Here is a 22165-nt window from a genome sequence, read left to right as displayed (position 1 = left end):
AACTTCTAAATAATTTGTAATCTTTTTATTATATTTATCTTATGATATTTACTTTACTTTATATTATACTCATTTATTGTGCTTTTAATTATTAATTTTTCTACATGTGATAGTGGATTTTCATCGATGAGTTCTTGAAAATTGGTTATTTTCCCTAAAACTATATATTTTATATATACTTTATCTATAAGGCTCAATTTAATTTTAATTTTTTATAAATTGATTTTAATTGAGTTTTTTACCTGTAATTTTGGATTTTGTCCTTAATATTATTATTATATATATATATATATATATATATATATATATATATATATATATGGGGGGGGCGTGCATGTGTGTATTGTGAGTAATTTTGCCTTGATATCATGTGATGAATGTAAACAAGCATTTATCATCTTACAAGCAATGCTGTTTGTTTCCAGAAGTGTCTGGCCACAGGGAAACATTACTTTGCTTGGAAACAACTGAAGGTTGGTGACAAGAAGGGCATCCAGCTGTAGAAAACCTGCTCCAATGATTTCCATCCGACCATTGCATGCATGGAACACATCACACGATGATGATGATGGTGATAACAACAATGATGATGATGGAGGTGGGATGAGGTGGTAATGATTCTGATGGTGGTGGTTGTGATGATAATGATATATTTCAAATAATTATGTTTCACCTATGTTTACTGTTTGACATGAAGGACTTCTGCTCTTCAAGTTTTGGTTGTAAAGATGTTTGAATGTGTTGTTCTAACCACTGCAGTAGTTCCATGGTTATTTCTTCAGATTCTGATGAGGAATCACCAACCTTCAAAGAGAACAAATTCCTGAATGTACCAGTTACTAATAAAGGTCAACAGTTATAACAGCTATTTCCCTGGTAAAACACAAATATACACACATTTAATAGAAACGTATACTGAACAAAGTAGTCTCTACATAGTCACTCACTTTGCTAGAAATATCAGATAAATTTTACAAATCACATCAAATTGTCTTAGAAAATTGGGAAGGATACATTAAACACTCTCATTTCTAGATACTCCTAAAACGAAGAAATTATGATGGTTCAAATATCATTAGTCATAGGTATTCTCACTCTTAGTTGACTTGGGGTTAAACACCAACAGAGACATAAAATACATACATAGGTGTATATATATTATCCAAAGTATACAGTATCACGGCTGATCTTACCAATCAGTTTCGTGCTAGGAATTCAACAGAGTGTTAGGTAACAATCATATTATATAACCCCACACTCATCAGAATTAGCCAATATGGAATGAAATATGGTACCATATTTCATTCCATGTCAGAATATTGGTAAGATCAGCCATGATGGATATATAATACAGATAACATAACCACTCAATTGACAGATATACAAGTGCATCTTTTTTCTCACTTATGGACGACTAACTTGTGTGTGTGTGTGTGTGTGTGTGTGTGTGTGTGTGTGTGTGTGTGTGTGTGTGTGTGTGTGTGTACTACATATGGGGAAAATTCTGCATGTGGGTGTGTTTGTGGAGTTGTTAGCTAACTCCTACATTGTTTCATCAATTTGGATGAAACTTGACACATGAGTAGAACTCATGTCTGGAAACCTCATGGCATACTCAGGCTGTTGAAAAAATCGATAATAGGGCCCGTGGAAGGGATCCTTATATATAACTAATATATTTTATTTTAAAAACCAATGGAAATAACCCTTTCGTTTTCCTAAATTATGTGGTAAAAATGAAACTGAGTATGCTTATTTCTTAGTATTTGAACTGTTTGAGTTATCTTCGCAATTTATCCAGTACAACCCTAAAACAGGCAAATAGTATTTTCCTAAACAATAGATCCACTTATTTCAATTAGTGACTTATTCACAAATATACCAACACTAGCGCCCCTGAGGGTAATATTCTCTAGGCACACACAAGAGCCCTTTTCAGAGTTATTTACTTTGAATTGATATTATCTCATATCTGATTAGCCTGTTATTACATAACATGCTTCACGGTTTTAGTATACATACCTTATTAGTATTTCCTTCTATGTACTATATACTCTGTGAACGTATTAAAGCCCTTTTCGGGGCTACTTTATTTGAATTCTTACTATCATGTAACTAATTTCATGTTATTACATAACTGACTTCACAATTTGGGTTTCCATAACTTATTGGGAATTCCTAAAAACAAGATCCTGTGTAAGACAGTTCAGTATTCTCTGTAAATGCACAAAAACCGTTTTACAGGTGACATACTTTGTATTGTTGTTATTGGATTAGCAAAACAATTATGAGAATGGAACCAATGGATAAGCCCTGCTTTCCCGGGAATTATCGGGTACTTCAACTATTATATATATATATATATAAATTAAATTAAAAGGGTAAAGGATTATCAATTTATTAATTAATAAATCAATCAATAATTAATAATTTTTTTACCAAGCCCATCGGTATGAAAGCACCATTATTGGTGGAGAACTTATTCATTTTTTTTTCTTCTTGTTTTTACCTTTGTGAGTTACAAGTGATGCTATCTGTGAGATTCCCAGCTTTTTTAGCTGCTATTTCTGAACTTCGGTATATGGTGAAGCAAATATTTGTTGATCCCTTAATTATATTTATAAATATATATGAGCTTTTGAATAAGTTCTCCACCAATAATGGTGCTTTCATACCGATGGGCTTGGTAAAAAATTATTAATTATTAATTGATTTATTAATTAATAAATTGATAATCCTTTACCCTTTTAATTTGTAATAATTATTCACTCCCGGTTAGTATACGCAGATTTCTCTGCGATATCACTTGTCGCGCACATGGTAATTTCTTGAGGAAGGGACAGTTAGACTGGCTGACCGAGGTGGATTCGGTTATGCTTTCTGATCTGTGTCGGTGTGGAATATTACTCGTCCATGCTTGCAAGGTTTGCTAGCATAGTCAAATTTACTACTGGAATACAGTACTGATGAAGGAAATTGATTATTAATTGTTAATTATTAATCATGATCCTGAAACGCGTCTGCTGTTAACCATCTGAATTGGTTAGTTTTTCATTGTTTTTTCTTCTTGTTTTTTTACCTTTGTGAGTTACAAGTGATGCTATCTGTGAGATTCCCAGCTTTTTTAGCTTCTATTTCTGAACTTCGGTATATGGTGAAGCAAATATTTGCTGATCCCTTAATTATATTTATAAATATATATATATATATATATATATATATATATATAGAGAGAGAGAGAGAGAGAGAGAGAGAAAGAGAGAGAGAGATCAGACTATCCCATTTGAGGAGGGAGAAATGTTCAATTAATCATAATGTTCATCAACATTTAATGTCCACCCTCCATCAGTTTGAAAACAGGTGTTCATAAAGAAATTACATTCATTATATTCTGTTTGTAGATTCTATAACATTGGAAAAATAAAACGTCTTTTAATAAACACTAACTCAATGTGTGTAAACATGCTTTTTAGAAGAGTGTATGTGCGTATGTGTGTATTATGAGAGAGAGAGCGAGAGAGAGCAAGAAAGAGAGTGAGAGAGAGAGAATAGAAAATTGAATGGAAGAATGACAAAGGAATCATCATTATTTAACATCCATTGTCCATGCTGGCATGGGTTGGACAGTCTGACCAGGACTGGCATGCTGAAAGGCTGCATCAGACTCCAAACTGTTTTGGCATGGTTTCTACGGCTAAATGCCCTTCCACAATGACAACCACTCCGAGAGTGCAATGGGTTCTTTCACATGCCACCAGCACAGGTGCCATTTGCATGACACCAGTATCTGCCACGGCTTCAGTTTTACTTGACTTGATGGGTCTTCTTCTCAAGCACAACATGATACCAAAGATCTTGGTCATTACCCCTGTGAAGCCCAATATTCCAAAGGTGTTCCAGCCACTTTGCCTCCATGAGGCTCAATGCTCAAAAGGTGCTCTTTACATGCCACTTGCAAGGGTGCCAGTTACATGACACCAACATCAGCCATAACTGTGATTTCACTTGGCTTGACGGGTCTTCTGAAGCACAGCATATCACCAAATGTTTCAGTCACTATTCATTGCCTCTGTAAGGCTCAAAGAATTCAAGGTAGAAGTAGGGGTTCACCAAGGATCAGTCCTAAGCCCCCTCTTGCTCATCATAGTCCTCCAGGTAATAACAGGAATTTAAGACAGGCTGCCCCTGGGATCTCCTCTATGCTGATGACCTTGCTCTAATAGCTGAGTCACTACCAGAGCTAGAGAAGAAGTTCCAGGTATGGAAGCAAGGTCTAGAATCAAAGGGCTTTAGAGTTAACCTAGCAAAGACCAAAGTCTTATTAAGTAGGAAAGCAGTCCAATCACAAATCCCTTCAGGTAGAGGGCCCTGCTCGATCTGTAGAAAAGGTGTAGGTAATAACTCTGCAAGATGGACCCAGTGCAAGCTTTGGACACATAAAAAGTGCAGCAATATCAGAGGAAGGTTAACAGGGAAAATAGCTTTTGTGTGTGGTAGATGCACAGGTGCAATAAACACCGAAAATGTACAGAAAATAGACTCTATTAACTGCCATGGGGATAAGCTAGAAGAGTAGATAACTTTCATTACCTAGGTGATCAAGTTAGTAGCAGAGGTGGATGCTCTGAGAGTGTAGCTGTGAGAATAAGATTAGGCTTGGCAAGGTTTAGAGAGCTCGTGCCTCTGCTGGCAACAAAAGGCCTCTCTCTCAGAGTGAAAGGCAGATTGTATGATGCCTGTATGCAAACAGCTTTGCTACATGGCAGTGAAACATGAGCTGTGACAGCTGAGAACATGCGTAAGCTTATAAGAAATGTAGCCAGTAGGCTTTGCTGGATGTGCAATATCTGTGTGCATGTTCAACAGAGTGTAAGCATCTTAGGAGAAAGTTATGCATAAGCGGCATCAGATGTGGTGTGCAAGAGAGACGGACGTACTGGTATGGTCATGTGATGTATATGGATGAGGACAGCTGTGTAAGGAAGTACCAGTCCCCAACTGTGGAGGGAACCTGTGTTAGAGGTAAACCCTGGAAGACATGGGATGAAGTGGTGAAGCATGATCTCTCAACTTTGGGCCTCACAGAGGCAATGAATAGTGACTGAAACATTTGATGATATGCTGTACTTCAGAAGATCCATGAAGCCAAGTGAAATCACAGTTATGGCTGATGCTGGTGCCATGTAACTGGCACCCGTGCAAGTGTCATGTGTGTGTGTGTGTGTGTGCACGTGTGTGTGTGAGCACGTATGTCTTTGTATCTGTTTGTCCCCACATCACCACTTGACAACCAGTGTTGGTGTGTTTACGTCCCCATAACTTAGCAGTTTGACAAAAGAGACTGATAAAATAAGTACTAGGCTTAAAAAATAAGTCTTTGGGTTGATTTGATCAACTAAAACCCTTCAAGGCAGTGCTCCAGCATGGCCACAGTCAGATGACTGAAACAAGTAAAAGAATATATATATATATATATATATATATATATATATATATATATATATATATATATATATATACTATCTGAAATGTCATTTACTAATGAGTTCATTTCACTTGTGGGGTGGATTTTGAAAAACCAATTCACACACACACACACACACACACACACACACAGATCAGAGAAGTAATGTGTACCTAACTAATACTTTGATACTGTTATTAACCGCAAAACTAAACAGTAAAGAAATGTGGAACCCAGTTCACTAAAGTGATATAGTGAGGCTTTGTTGTCATGGTGACGTTATGACATAAATGCAAGGTATAGATGAACTCACATAATGGTAGCAGTAGAGGAATTTAATGATAAAATTTAGAGATTTTGTCTCATAAACAGGAACAAATAGTCTTTTCTTCTCAAAATAAATATAGGTTGCACAGTGAGTGATGTAGTGTTGTATGTAATTGTTGCTGTTGTTGATGCTGCTGCAGTTCTTGTTGTTATTACTGCTGCTACTTGTAGCTGTTGCTGTTGTGGTTGTTGTTCTTTTAATTGCAAATCAGCATTGATCATAGATAACAATGATCAATGGCTTTCCAGTCATGACCAATCTGCCTGTATAGACTTATCTAGTATGTTCTTCATTTTCTTTATAAGGTGTCAAGCTGTTTTAAGGGGGATTTGGCTGTTATGTCCAGGAGGTCCACTGACTACACTCAGACTTCTTCATTGGCTTGTGACGTAATGACTAATGGGAGAAGGAACTGTTATAACAGAAAATATAACTCATCTTGTCTAAAGCATCATTTTCATTCTTGAATGGATAAGATCAAATGGTGCCACTGGTATGGCAGCAACACTCATTTACAATTAACATATGATGTGAAATCATAGAGACACTAACACACACACACACAATATATATATGTATACAAATATAAACATATACATATTTATGAATAAATGTATACCTATAAACATATACACATATCAATATATACGTATACAAATATATCCATATGTAAATATATCAAATATATATATACATATACATTTTCATCATCATCTTTTAACAACCAAGTTCCATGCTAGTGTGGGTTGGATGGTTTGACAAAGACTGCATTGTGCTTCAGTATCTGCTTTAGCATAGCTTCTAAGGCTGGATGTTCTTCCTAACACCAACCACTTTACAGTGTTTACTGGGTGTTTTTTTCATGCGGTTGTTCTAAAAGCATGGTTGCCCTTGCATACAGGATTATCCCCTGCATCTCTCTCCAGCTGAACATTCCTAATCTTGCAGGCTCATAGGTGCTGGTGTCACATAAACGCATCTGTGTTGGTGCTGCATGAAATCACTCAGCTCACTCTGTAAAGTGGTTGGTGTTAGGAAGGGCATCCAGTCATAGAAACCATGCCAAAACAGACATGGAATCTGGTCAGCTCTTCAGTTGGCCAGCTTCTGTCAAGCTGTCCAGCCCATGCCAGAATGGAAAACAGATGTTAAAGGATGTTCATGATGATACTGACAGGCACTACTGAGACCACCATGCAGCTCACAAATCTGCAAAAGTCAAGGAGGTGGTGGTGATGAGGTGGGGGTGGGAGGTCCTTATATCATTAGATGGGGATTAACGTATCAGAGACGTTGGGGTAGAGCAGGTCCATATTGTAGAGCAGCTACAGACTATTTGCAATTAGGAGGGAGAGTGAGAATGAACTGATGGTATCTCCAGTGAGATAAATGACAGTGATGAGGTATCCAAGTGGTACCTCAAGGTATGAGGTGAGTAGTAATGGATAGGGGGTGGGGTGCTTGCAGGAGTGTATGTGGTGGGAAGGGATAGGGAAATGGGAGAAAGGAAGATAGGGAGGCAATATCTGTAAAGATTGGGAAGAGTTGAAGGGAGGAAGTGCATGATTTGGGAAGGCTAGAGGGATGCTTGCAGTAGGTTAATAATGATGATACAGTTGACAGGAGGAGAGTGATGACATGTTTGGATAGGTTACAAGAGTGGAGTAGGGAGAAGTGGGGGCATGGTGCATGAGATGATTTGGTGGTCCATGGAAGGATGGGACGGCCAATGTAGCATGTGGGTGTAGAAAACAATATTAATGGATGAAGAATAGCTAACAAGTGAAATAGTTCTGGATAACAAGAAAGAAAAGTGGTATCAAGAGCAGGGGATGAGCTGCAGTGAGAGAGATATGGGGAGGGGTCAATATGAGGAGGGAACTGACCAAGTGAGGTTCCCATTATACACTTATGTGACAGATACACACACTGCTTCCAGAAGTTAGTTTCATTGTGATGGGCAGGTCTTATCATGAGCCTCATATCACCAGTCATTTCTTCTGTGAAGCTCAGGATTCTGATGTTGGTCTTCACCACTTTGTCCCATGTCTTCTTGGGTCTGCCTCATCTACAAATTTCATCCACATTTAGTGATTGGCACTTCTTCATACAGATGTCCTCATCCATATGCATCACATGACCATACCAGCACTGTCTTCTTTCATGCCCATTGCATCTAAATCCTCTTATACCCATCTTTTCTCTCAGCACATTTATATTGTCATTCATGTACACTAACACTGCACATCCAAAGAAACATACTCACTTCATTTCTTTGCAGCCTTCTCACGTCCTCTGCATTCAAGGCCTATGTTGCACTACCAAGCAGCATTGCAGTTTTAACACAAGAATCATACAATCTACTCTTCACTGTAAGAAAAAGATTTTTGTTGCCCACAGTAAGAGTAACTCCATGAACTCTCTCCAACCCATTTTTACTATAGTTACTATACTTTCTACCGCCTATGAACAGAACAGGAACACAGGAGTACAAAGAAAACGAGTTACACAACTTCAGAGCCAACTTCTTGCCCTCATTCCCAACAGACCAGCAGTATCCAACCTGCAACAGATCCTTCTCAACCCACATCAGATTGATTGGCCACAGCCAGACACCTCACGACCTATCTTCTTCTCATATAATGTCAATGGTCATTGTCAATAACAATTGACAAACATTTCTATACTTTCAGAGCAAGTACCTCCCTTGTTGATGACATCTCAGTAGCAAAAGTTATCAACTACATATATATATATATATATATATATATATATATATATATATATATTAGATTGATTGATAGATAGATATACCCATATACTTACACAATAGGCTTCTTTCAGCTTCCATCAACTAAAACTACTTGCAACGAACTTTTTTCCCCTACCAAAAAAATGCATGTATGAAAGTGTAATTATTATACCTGAGCATTTGTGCATACATAAGTATACATATCTTGGTATGTATATAAAAGTATGTATAAATGTTAACTGAATTTCCTAGAATAGGATCTAACATTATTTATATACTCATATTGACACACTAGTGTCCTCATCTTGATTGTTACAGTTACAAGGTTTCAATTCTTGTTCTCTCCAGCTTTTTTCAGTTCCCATCTACCAAATCCACTCACAAGCCTTTGGTTGGCCTGGGGCTAAGGTAGAACACACTTGCCAAAGGTACCATGCAATTGGACTGAACCAAGAGCTGTGTGATTGGGAAGCAAACTTCTTACCACATAGCCACACCCAGTATAGTTCTCTATTAGTCAATCTCTTACTTTTGATATCACACAAATCAATGCATATACATACACACAACAAATCATACAGCATTTTGCAAATTTTCCAGCTGCCTCTTGAAGCTTGTTATAAAATTAGTAGTTTTTATTGCTGCTGTTTCATCTATGGGTGTATAAAATACAAATATATTAGCATTTTCCTTTGTACACCAAAACCTAGCATAGCAAACAAGATTCTCTCATCAATTGCCATTCATTAAATTTTTACCTTTCTTACTAATTTATATATATATATATATATACATCATACATGTATCATTATTATTGTTGTTGTTGTTATTAATGCAGCGAGTTGGTAGAACTTAGACAGGGTGCTTAGTAACACCTTGAGTTCTTAGTTCAAATTCTGATAACATCAATTTTGTCTTATCCTTTTAGGAGAGGTGAGTAGTGCTTTTTACGTGACACAAGTACAGGGGAGGTCAGTTTTGGTAAGGTTTTTATAGCTGGATGCCCTTCCGAACACCAACCACTTTACAGTGTGGACTGAGTGCTTTTAAGTGGCACCTGCACTAAAAAAAAAACTTTCAAGAAGGGAGGAAGCATTGGAAGAGGTGATCTTGTGTTGGATGATGAAAAGGCTATAGTGAGACAGATGTGGATGTCTTGCTGTAGAGGAAGTACAAGGTTACCCAGCCAGAGCAAGAAAGATCAGGAATGTACGGGAGAAGAAGAGAGGGAAGTACAGGAGAAGAAGAGAGAGTGGGAGACAGCAGGATAGAGATGGTGGCAAAATGCAAGGCATACACATAAGGAATGGGGATAAGAATGTAAATGGGATAGTTGAGTAAAGGAAGAGAGAGATATAGATGGTGGCAAGTGCCAGGGCCACAGTCTAATACCTGGCCACAGTCTAATGGTTGAAACAAGTAAAAGATAAAAGACTGGGACAAATGGGTATCACAGAAAAATAGACAAACAAAAAGAATGAATTGAAAATAAGCTATAAGGTAAGGGGGGAAATTGCAGCCATGGAGAAAAAAGGGAGAGAATCACAGAGAAACACACACACATGTATTTACAATCATATTTTTATGTTGACATAGATTAGATATACAAAACATTTTTGAGGCAGATTTTCTATTGCTGGATATTTTTCTTGTCACCAAACCTTCACTTGTTTTTCAAGAAAGGTATTTTTCATTCCACTGGTCCATTCATGTCCAATGAACAAAAAGACGTTCATTGCATGGGAAAATGTAAACAAGGTCACCACTTTTTGCTCAGATGATGTTAATGAGAACACACAGAATCGATATTCACATGCACAGTCTTACACACACACACACACACATCTCTCAGAAACGCCATTGCACCCAACAATACACAACCATGCACTTTTAAATATGCTCATTGGAGATGCAGCACTTGTCTCTCTACATTAACAACACTTGAAGTTTAGCAGCTCAACCAGTAGAAAATGATACAATAGGTAGATTGTAATCTGAAATATGTAATGGAGTTGATATGATTAAAATCCTTAAAAGCAGTGCCCCAGCATGGCTACAATTCAATGAGTGTAACCAGAAAAATAATGAAAGAATATACATATACACATAAGAAGAGAGAACTCTAAGTTAAGACAGATGGATAGTGAGATAAAAACATTAATATATACCTATATATACATTACATAAATATCAGAGAATTACATTCTTTGTATTTTAGGAATATCACATGTTTTAGTATGTAATTAAATATACAGAAATATATCCAAGTTTCTTGAATTTTGTAGAACATATGAAATAGTTGCTCATTTTCTTTAAACTGTCATGATAGCAGGTGTTTACATATTCTTACTATGGGTAAGAAGTTTATGTGTTTGCATGTGTGTGTGTGTGTAACTGTGATTGTATAAAAAAAAATTTATACATACCTGTTGTTTAACAAATTTATACATATTGGTTTCTCCATATGCTTCACTTACTTTGTGTACTTAGAGTGTCTTTGTTGCCAGGGAAACATCATTCGGCACTGAAATACCTCACAACACACACACATACATACACATATGTATATACACGTAGACATGAACAAAAGTATATGCTGGTAGATAGGAAGAGAAATATGTTGTCACATGTAAATACATGTTCAGGTGTACTGTTGGGTCGATGTCAGTCTTAATTCTTTGCTCTGTAACTCTGAAAATCCTTTGTGTACCACCAGGTGAAATATTCTAACGAGAAATTAATTAACAGCTTAAAGATATTAATACATTTTTAATAAAGTTGGTGGAACTGAAATAAGTGGTAGAACTTTAAGCTAAATCCCTAACCCTTTAGCATTCAGATTATTCAGTGAAATACAATGTTTGTTTGTTTATACTGTTTTGAATTAATCGTGCATTATCTTATAGTTAAGAGACTTTAATGACAGTTTAGTTTTAAAAGGACATTTTAGGATTGAGGTGAGAAGCCATATCTGGTCTGCTTCAACATGAAACTGGTAAAATATTTTGACTGGTTTGAATGCTAAACAGTACTTAGTTTCATTCCTCAAAGTTTCCAGTTCAAATTCCACCAGAACTAACTTAGTCTTTTTATCACTCATATACAGCTGCAGCTGACTGAAGAAATAACTTGGTACCATATTAAATTTCAGCTTCAGCGTTTCTCTATTTCACACACTTTTTTCAGTCAGTTCATTCTCCAGAGATCTTCTGGAAAATGAACTGATTGACTCTTTCTGCATAAGTACACATCTCTAAGCGGAGTTCAACATTGCTAACTAAAACACTACATAAACAGGAGAGAAATATCAAATAGTCCTTTTAATTTACTCATTTAGGGTGAGCAGGTGGGTAGATAAGTGCAGGTGTAGCTGTGTGGTTAGAATATAGCTTTCCAACCATATGGTCTTGGGTTCAGTCCCACTGCACTTCACCTTGGACAAATGTCTTCTACTATATGCCCAGGTCAATCAAAGCCTTGTGAATGAATTTGGTAGATGGAAACTGAAAGAAGGCCATCATGTGTGTGTGTGTGTGTGTGTGTGTGTGTGTGTGTATGTTTGTCCCACCCCACCATCACTTGAAAACTGGTGTGAGTGTGTTTAAATACCAGTAACTTAGCAATCTGGCAAACAGAAATTAATAGAATAGGTCAATAGGCTTAAAAATAAGTACAGGGGTCTATTTATTCAACAAAACTCAAAGCAAAGCTCCAGCATGGCCACAATCTGATGAATGATACAACATAAAGGAATAAAAGGTGTGTGTGTGTGTGTATTTGTGTCTCCTTGTCTTGACATTGTATAGTTGTAAATGAGTGTCATTCTGTGAAAACATTTGTGGCCAGCAGGGAAATATAACATTGCTTGGAACAGGTCAGGGTTGGTGACAGGAAGGGTATCAAGTCATAAAATATTTGCCTCAATAAACTCCATTTGACCCATGCAAGCATGGAAAAGTGGACTCAAAACGATGATGATGATGAGTATAGAGTTCCAAGAAGATCTTGAACTTTTACCAAAATATTTTTGAAATTTTTTTATTTCTCTTGTACTTTATTGATTCCGGTAAGTCATAGTTGTGTCGTTATTGCTAACATCAACTATTTCTCATGCCAGTTTCATTTGTAACTATTGTAAAAAAAAAAAAAGTGCAGCGATTAATTAATGAATTTTTTACTCTTTTATTGATTTCATTTACTTGGCAGTGGACATTCTGAAATGTTGCACTTCAAAGACAAACTTTGTTCATAAAGAATTTATATATTTTTATTATTATGGAGCATTTGAACATTTAAAAAGAGAATTTATGAAATTCTATTTTATTTTAAGTCAATTTTTCCTAATGATTTTTTAACATTTCAAAGAAAATTTTAATGAAAATTTACTTTACTGATTATCTTTGAACATTCCTAATTAGTTTCATATTTGAATTGAGATAAATTCACAGGAATAAATAACTACACATAGTGCATGCCATGATTTTACCAAAATTTTCCAGGCAAATTTTCAGATTTTTTTTTTTTTTTTGACTATCTTTGCTATGTAAATTATGCTGTCATACAGAATGTTACTTAATTAAATTTCATCTAATTATGAGAGATTACGATGACATAGCTTAGCAGTGAGCAAGTGATCAAACAGTATTTCTGATGAAATGTTTAGGTGGGGTTGCAATCACACAACAAAGGTCATACAGTTGGTTTGACTAAAAACACAAACTACAAAAGAAAAAACATTATAATAATATTTAGCTATTACTCACCATGGATTTAAATTTATCATAAATGAAACCAACTTGAAGCAGTTTTTACTGATCATCACAAAATGCAGATTTTGCTTCCAATTTTGCATTCAAATATGACTGTCACTTAATATCTGTGGTATGTTGGAATGAGACGACTGAGAGAGAGAGAGAGATTGCCACGAAAGAAGTCATAAAATATCGCAGACGATGTTTACGATTCCAGTGAACAATTATTCATTCAGCGAATGCGGAACTGTAAATAAGTGGGGATACATTGTGTATGTGTGTGTGGTAACTGTTCAGTTTAGTGATATTAAAAAGTAAATAAAAATTAAGAAGGAGGTATCTAGTAAAGGGCCATACACAAGTCAACTTACTGTTAACAAATCCCAATCTCTGAGAGATTTAGAAATATTATATTTCTAATTTTGCTGATCAGTGAATAAACTTCACTATGATTTATATAAGTTTGCGAAGGCGAAACAGGCTTCTCTATCCAGCTGGCAAGCTACTTCAGGCTGATGACGAGCAAAGACTCAGAAACATGTCCCTGAATGCTGGCTAGGCTGGGTGGAGGAGCTTGTCTCCCCCTCGCAGACTTAAGGACACAGTAATTGTGTCAAGGCCGACAGGAAGCGGTCCAGCTTCCTAGGGCTAAACGGAAGTAGTGTGTTCCCTTATTGGGATTGTCACATTAAGTTGACAATATACAACTTTATCGCTCCACTACTGCTTAAATCTCTCTGAGAGATTTAGAAATATTATATTTCTATATATATATATATATATATATATATATATATATATATATATACACATACCAGGTAGAGAAAAAGTTTTTTCGTATTTCAAGGCTTCATAGTTTAAACAAATTACATGCGAAGCGCATTTGTTCATCAAAATTATATTCCATCATATTCTATTGTCTGTTCTCATCGTTGTGCCACAAGCTCAATTCCACATTTATACCATTTGGCTTGTTTAAAGGTAAAAATCTCCCTATATCCGTTTTCAACCTCATCCACGTTGTTGAACTTTCATCTGTGCAGGAAAGGAGTCAACGGTCTGGGCTGTAGGCAGAGTGGGGCAACACTTCTAGCCCCACACGTTCATACTTGGTTACATCGGAATGTGTGCTGGAAAAATTGCTTTTTTTTTTTTTCCTGTTTCCACCGCCAATACCAGCACTACTACCACCATGACAAAACCCACAATGATCACCACCACTTCATTGTTCCTTGATAGAGGAATCCGGAAAAACTTGTGCGATATTGAGTTTTCTTCCTTACTTAAACCAAGCATGGAGTTATAACATTATTTGGTGAATAAAGTATTGCTATAGGATTTGTATTGTCATTCCTTCTTATGATAGTTTACTCATTGAGTCAAATATGAACAAAGTCCTACACCCCAAAGACTGAGCACAATAGTGCTGAAGTCAAACACTGTTTCGCAATAAATACAATTTTCTCACCAGTATTCTCGATATCAACTACATGTTCATCCTTCGCAAATTTCTAGTAGCAAGACAAATTTCTCTTATGTGATATTGAAGTCATATTTTTTATTACCCACGAGGGGTTAAACATAGAAGGGGACAAACACCATCGGGGAACTAAAATTATAAAATGGAGGTATAAAGAAAGAAACAAAATAAAAGAAAAGAATGAATTATGAAAAAGATGATATAATGAAGCGAAATGCTCACTCGACCCCCCGACGTCGAGTGGTTACATTGATACCGTTTTGTCCTTCAGTACCTTATGTGATATTGAAGTCGACTAGCCTTTTACGGTTTCAGCACGTTAATCTGTAATGATTGGTCATCTTACCTGTTATGTGAGTTTGGAACATTGGTTGAGTCCTGTGCTTTGATTGGTCAAGTATTGCGCGGGATATGGATTGATGATCCAATCACGTTGCGCGTGATACATTTTGAACTAATCTGAATTTGCGCTGGAGCCTACCCTCCTTCTATATATAGGTCTAACAGATGATCTATGAGCAATGTACTAGAAGGTGAGTCATGTTAGTTTTCTGCTGCTATTCGCCAGAACAGAATTATTATAAGAGAGCATAACTACAGCCAGTGCTATACAACCATCAGTAATCGTGATGTGTTTATTTTGTCCACTGTAAAATTTAACGGAGGAATGAACTCTCGCTGTTACTTTTAAAGTTTTATTATTTCCATAAGTGAACACGCAACATATATTATAATGGTATGTAAGACTCCGTAGTAAAACCAAGTTGAGGCTATATACCATTCCGTTATATTCCTACCTCAACACACTATTTGAATTTTTCAAGACTTTTATAAATGTGAGGGCAGAATAAATTGTCTAAAGGATATCTGCATTAATTAAATCAGAGAATGTTTATGAAACATCAACTTGTAATTTGCAATCCGCTGTCAACAGAATCCTTGAATCAAATTTCCTCAAGTCTTAAAATTCCTGGCTAAAGAATCCAAACTTAACAAGACGGTGCTACCAGAACAAAATTCCATGATACGAGATGGTTTTATTTATGAAATAATATCAACTGTTCTACGTGCCAGAACATTAAACTTCGCTCAAAAGAATATAAGTGTTTATAAACCATGACGTCTTCGTAATGTTCCAAAGGACACTAGACAGGAAACTATTTCACTAGCTACTTCTCTGAAATGTGTGTGCAAGTATAGACATGAACGTAGAGAACGTCTAGCAAGAGATGCCATAAATGACATGATAACAAAATAGTGGGGGTAAGTCAATATACACACTTGAAACAGCCTTAGATTAAAATACCGGTGTGTATAATATGTGAATACAAACATGGAAGAGCACTGTTAAAAACGCACAGCTTTGCTCAGAATTCCAAGCCAGACACGATGTTTCAACCCGATTTGGTTTCCTCAGGAAACACCATATCTTATGATCTGAATGAAGCCTTGTGTTCTTGCCACACAAATCTTTTAGACATGTTTCTCTGAGACAAAATATTACAGTCAGTGTAGTTCCACACTTGCGCATATACGTAGTCTGATCAATATACAAATGTTTACTTCCAAAATAGACAACTTCGATTTCCAGTTTAGGGCGACATGTCAGACATTGCTCCAGCTGAGGTCATTGTCTTATCTGCTTCCCCTAAAATTGCTAGCTTTGTGCCAAAATAAGACGGTTATTTCTTAGGACATGTAAGGCGTGGAGCGGTGTGTCGGTAAAATATTTTTTGGTACTTCTTCCGACTCTTTCCATTTTGAGTTCAAATCCCATCGAGGCCAGCTTTGCTTTCCATCGCTCCAGAATGGATAAAATACCACTGTCCCCTAAAAATTTCAGTCATTGTGCCTATATTTGCAGTTCCTTCTTACAACAAATAACTTCAACTTTAATTCCTCCAGGAATTCCTAAAATAAAGTACCAGCAAATACTAGAGTACACGATATCGGCCAACCCCCTTCTCCCTCTCAAAACAGCTGGCCTTATGTCTAAATTAGGAGTAATTTCTTGTGATTGGAACGCAAGCATGATCGAGACAAATCTAGGGTTATAGAACATATCAACACGCAAAACCATTCTTTCGAAAAATAATTAGAACCTACCCCTTCCGTGATCTAAACTTACGTGACTGTGTGGTAAGAAGTTTGCTTCCAAACCACGTGGTTCTGGGTTCAGTCCCACTGTCTGGAATATTTGGCAAGTGTCTTCTACTATAGCTTTGGGTTGACCAAAGCCTTGTAAATGGATTTAGTAGGTGGAAACTGAAAGAAGCCTTTTGTCTTCCACCACCGTTTGACAACCGGTGTTGGTGTGCTTACGTCCCTGTAACCTAGTGGTTCTGCAAATGAGACCGATAGAATAAATACCAAGCTTTAAAAAAAAGTAAGTACTGGGGTCAGATCATTTGATTAAATATTCTTGATGGTGGTGCCCCAGCATGGCCACAGTCAAATGACAGAAACAAACAAAACAAAAGATAACCGTGTGATGGCGAGTAGCATCTACACATCATAAGATTCCCACCACTACTTTGCATTCCATTCTTCCTTTGTGTCTCTTGGAACAGGTATTAACCCTTTTGAGACATTGTAGTTTAGTATGTGTAGGCAGAAAGGCCAATTTTTTTTTTTTTCTTTTTTTTTTTTGTATTGAGATACATCTACTGAAAGACGATCTCTGATTAGCTATTACACTTCAAAACCAACCATTCACAACGTTTGTTTCATCAGGCCGATGGATCTGCCTCAAAGCCTTTTCAGCTTGTATCACTTAGGGCCGATCAATCGGCCTGAGTGCCCCAAGAGGGCTAAAGAGTTTTTCGGCCACTTGCAATCTTAAATTTTTGTAAATGCAACTTAACTTTTTTTTTTTAAATTTTGGAGCGCCCCTTTTTAAGTAGTTATTATGCCTAGCAGCCACCTACGTGGTGAGTGAGATATCACAACTAAACTAATTTTAAAAGGATTGTATAATCTATTAACAGTGAAATGATAAAAATGATTAATAAAGACAAATGTTTTTAATTTACTTTGTACATTGCAAGTTAATGACTCAAGCAAAAGACCACTGTTAGACCTGGAAAATGTTGCAAGGGAGTCTCTTTCTTTTTTTTATCGAGGCATCATCCAGTCAGCCTGATTGCCCGGGCCAGCCTGATTACCTCTCTCCATCCCTCCCGATTTTTCATTAGACTTTTTAGGTCTTCAATTTGGAATCCAACATCATCTGTAAGCTGATGTATATACGTCTTCCGTGGTCTTCCGGCCGCTGTGGTACCATGATTTGGTGTCCACAGCAACACATTACACGCTAGTTCTTCTTTACTTCTCCAGCAGTGGTCAGCAAACCTCAATCTCCGCTTTTGAATGGTTGATGAGAAGGTTGGTACATTCCCATATAACCGTTGTCATGACTATAGATCATTCCAGAGTCTCATACACAGTCTCAAAATGCAGAATAACATCATGGCATTAATTCGTGACGCTTTTGTCTCAGGAATAAATTCATCGACCATTCGTTAATGCTTACTTGAATCTACCGAAGACAACCTAGAATCATTGATAAAAATTTCTTTAACCATGGAATTAACCAACGTGGATGCAAGGAAGTTGTCAAGAATGAATTCCCCCTTCATACTCCAGTTCTGACACCTTAAAGAAAACGATCTAGCTACAAGTGTGGTGAGTCTATTCACCCAAAATCAACATATCCAGTCACGAATTCTACCAATTAACTACTGCCGAAAAGAACACTGAGCAACCGTTTGCACCACAAAGAAACCAATTTTTTTCATGATCAGAACAGAAGGTAACGGAGACCGCGAAAACGATCCAACAGACGATAATTGTGCTTCAATTTTTCAGCTAGCCATCGTCTGGAAATGAACAAAACTCATTAAAGTTTTAAGTAAATGGTCACACAACAAACGCTCTACTGGACACTGAAGCAGATAGGACTTTTATTTGTCTAGATCTAGTATTTGGGCTTCCTCTAACAATGTAAAAAAAAAACGCTTATCGTTTTAGCCGGTAACAGTCAATTGAAGATCCTATCACGAAGCAGAAGTGTATAGCGTTAAGTCATTCGTATCATCGATTCTATTAAGAATGGATGTTTTAAGATTGCACAAAGCGCTAGTGTTAAGACGGAATCCAATCTCTGATTGCGTTTCTCTAAAGGAATTAAGTTGCCAACGTTTAAGTCTACTGCTCGGCGTCGATACATCCAAATCAACACCGATCGCTACGAAATCGTGATGAAATTATCACAGAGGGTTCATCGAAGGTGAAATCAGTAGAATGTTGAAAGATAGGATTATTCAGGGAAATAGAAGCGCATAGTGCTCATGGTCATTTGTTATGTCAAGAAAGAATAAGTCAAGGCTAGTAGTCGACTATTCCAAAACCATATATCACTTTAGTCCTATTGCTGCTTACGTTGCACTTAAAATTAATGATTTACATGAAAGAATCACGTCTAATCATTACTTGTCTACTATCGAGTTGAAAGAAGCCTACTACTAAATTCCATTGCACAAAGAGGATTTTCATTTCACGGCTTTTGAAGTCTGTAACAAACTGTTCGAATTACAAGCCTACCATTCGGGTGTACCATTGCCGTGGCCATCTTTCAACACATTATGGATTCTCTTCAAAAGACCTGTTGTTACATCGATGATATCACCATCGGAGGCGAAACAAAGGAAAAACACGACAGTAATTTGGCCAAATTGTAGCAACCAGATGGGCAAGCCGACATGCAACATCCATCCGCTTCCTAGGACATGCGATAGAGCAAGGAACGCTTAAACAAGATCCAGAAAGATATCAGACATCATGGAGCTTGAAGAATTTAACACCATTGGAGGATTAATTAGCGGATTATTTGCGTATTACGCTAAGTGTATTCCGAATTGTTCAGAACTAACCATGCATTTAACGAACGATCAAGAATCTATCAAAAAAGACGGTTTAACTTCGGTGGATATGAGTGGCAAATTAACACTCAAACGAGGGTTTGTGAAATCGATCCTGGCAGCTCCAGACTTTAACATGACCACTCTTTATACAGACAAGTGCATATGAGGTGGCATCGGGCGGTGTATTATCTCAGGGTGGAAGGTGAGTGGCATTCTATAGCCGAATACTTCAAAATGCCGGGAGACACCAATAAGCCATAGAAAATGAAGCTTGTGCAATAGTGGAATGTTGCATACGTTGGCGATATCTTATAATTGCAAACACTCAAGTACAATTCTAATTCCAAAATTCTTGATACAGGCCACCCTATCCTGGAAACGAATGTCTATCGACTTTGTTAGACCGATAACCAAATATTCCGATTTTACTTACTTTTTAATGAATACCTGCATCATCCCTTTTCTTTTCCGTGTAAATGGATATCTAATAAAGTGGTCATTGAGAAACTGGATGAACTTTTCTCTCTTTTCTGGAAGCCTTAATGCAGTTCACTCAGACAGGGTGCTCAATTTGAAGCGGCGAAGTTCAGAGCCTTTCTATTGGCGAATGGCGTAATCAAGACCAGAACTATTCCAGATCATCCTTAAAGAAATGGTCAATACGAGCGAATGAACACGACTATATGCAAGACAATAGCTCTTGGTTTGAAGTCAGAAGGGTTATAGAAGACTGAGTGGACCAAGGTAGTTCCACTGGTCTTAGCTTCTATCAGAGGTCTTTTATGCACAGCAACCAACGAAACTCCTCCCGAAAGAATATTTACTTTTCGCATCGTCTTGAGACTCGACTCCGATCTGCCATCGCTCTTAATCAACGTTGGTTCAACGGCTTTACTTCGAAGTCATCTAGTTCGAAAAGGTGATTCACTTGTAGAGAAGGTTAAATTATCGGAAACTCTTACCAAATTCCTCACGGGTACAGTTTGACAACAGCTGCACCACTGCAGTTCGAGATCTTGCTTACTATCCCCCAGATTCATCGTTAGAAAAAGGTAATAAATTGTTCTTAGACACTCCTGTTCAATGAAACAATTCTTACTAGACGCAATACTGTCCAGATACACAACCGGAAATATCTGTGTTGTCATCGGCAGACCCAGCTGAACCAACATTGGACCATAGTAAGGAAGCTTTAGAAAATTCGCCGGATAATGCACACGATCTTGGAATTCTCACGAGCAGTTTCGTAACAACCAGGTTAAACCGAGTAGTGAGGTCATTGCTTGACGATTACGTACTAGACATCGAACGCAGCAGAGAAGGCTGATGTGATGGTGTTTTTAATCCATCATTCACAGCAGTCCTATACTTTTTGTCTTCTTTCTCTTCTGTCTCGCTTCCATCCATATTATATAAATCTCTTAACTAACTATAGATGCGCGCATGATTGTGTGGCAAGAAGCCTGCCTCCCAACCACATGGTTCCGAATCCAGTCCTATTGAGTGGCACCTTGGGCAAGTGTCTTGCACTATAGCCTTGAGCCGACCAAAGCTTTGTGAGTGGGTTTGGTACACGGAAACATACATACATGTGTGTGTTTGTCCCCCACAACGTTTGACAACCGGTGATGGGTTGTTTATGTCCCCGTAACATTAGTGGTTCAGCAAAAGAGACCGATAGAATAAGTATTGGGCATAAAAATTAAGTACTGAGGCCTATTCGTTCGACTAAAATGTTCAACGCGGTGCCCCAGCTTGACCACAGTCTAATCACTGAAACGAATGAAAAGCAAAAGATAACGTAAGTCCGCATGTTTTTAAGATTGAATAAAACCTTCAGTTGTCGCATTTTCAGCGTTTAGATGCATCATGCCTTATTTTCTCTACTTTTGTCCCACTAAAACGAATTTCCTACTTTTCCGATACTCGTCTGTTTCCGCGTTATACTTACATTATACTATCAAGCTTTAAAATCTGAAAAGCAGAATCGTTTTGCGTCTTTTCGATCCACTTAATTGGTCCCAGTAGACCAGCTTTTCCAGAATAGGCTTTACTTTCGTTTCCCGCCGTTCTTTATTTAATATTTTATTGTGACCAATAAAGTAGAGACTACTAAAAGGGTAAAGACCCCGTTCAGTCGTGAATGACCATGGGATTGCACCTAGAAAGTTATCTTCCGAGGCAAGGTTGTTTATGGAAGACCAGCAGTCGCCCATGCATACCAGCTTCCCTTCCCCACCGATCTTGTCCAAGGGAAAAGCAAAGTCCGATACAGGTGAGTGAACTGGAACAACGTGAAATAAAATGTCTTGCTCAACACACAGAAGTCCGGGAATCGAACTAACTACCACAAACACACCTGTATATAAATCAGGCTAGAACTTAAATCAAGTCATTCGTCCAACCACGTGCCCAAATGCAGGGGTCTCTAGCCATCGGGCCATAGACAATTTAGTACCGGGCCGCAC

At 37.4% G+C, this 22165-nt stretch overlaps 1 protein-coding gene across 1 annotated transcript in view; it reads right to left on the bottom strand.

Annotated features, from left to right (window-relative positions):
- LOC106883723 (dynein beta chain, ciliary) overlaps positions 1–11043 on the bottom strand; it is a 362109-nt gene extending 351066 nt beyond the window's left edge. The window contains exons 1-2 of the mRNA XM_089364269.1: positions 10971–11043; positions 674–804 (exon numbers count right to left, since the gene is read on the bottom strand). Coding sequence (XP_089220395.1) covers positions 674–804; positions 10971–10994 — 155 coding nt within the window. The 5' untranslated portion in view covers positions 10995–11043. The remainder of the gene's footprint in view (positions 1–673; positions 805–10970) is intronic.
- Positions 11044–22165: the final 11122 nt, after the last annotated feature.

This window comes from Octopus bimaculoides, chromosome 16, assembly GCF_046866305.1.
Source record: "Octopus bimaculoides isolate indiv1 chromosome 16, ASM4686630v1, whole genome shotgun sequence".
Taxonomy (NCBI): Eukaryota; Metazoa; Mollusca; class Cephalopoda; order Octopoda; family Octopodidae; genus Octopus; species Octopus bimaculoides.
The sequence above is the reverse complement of the archived record's forward strand: the minus strand, read 5'-3'. Positions and strand labels throughout refer to the sequence as shown.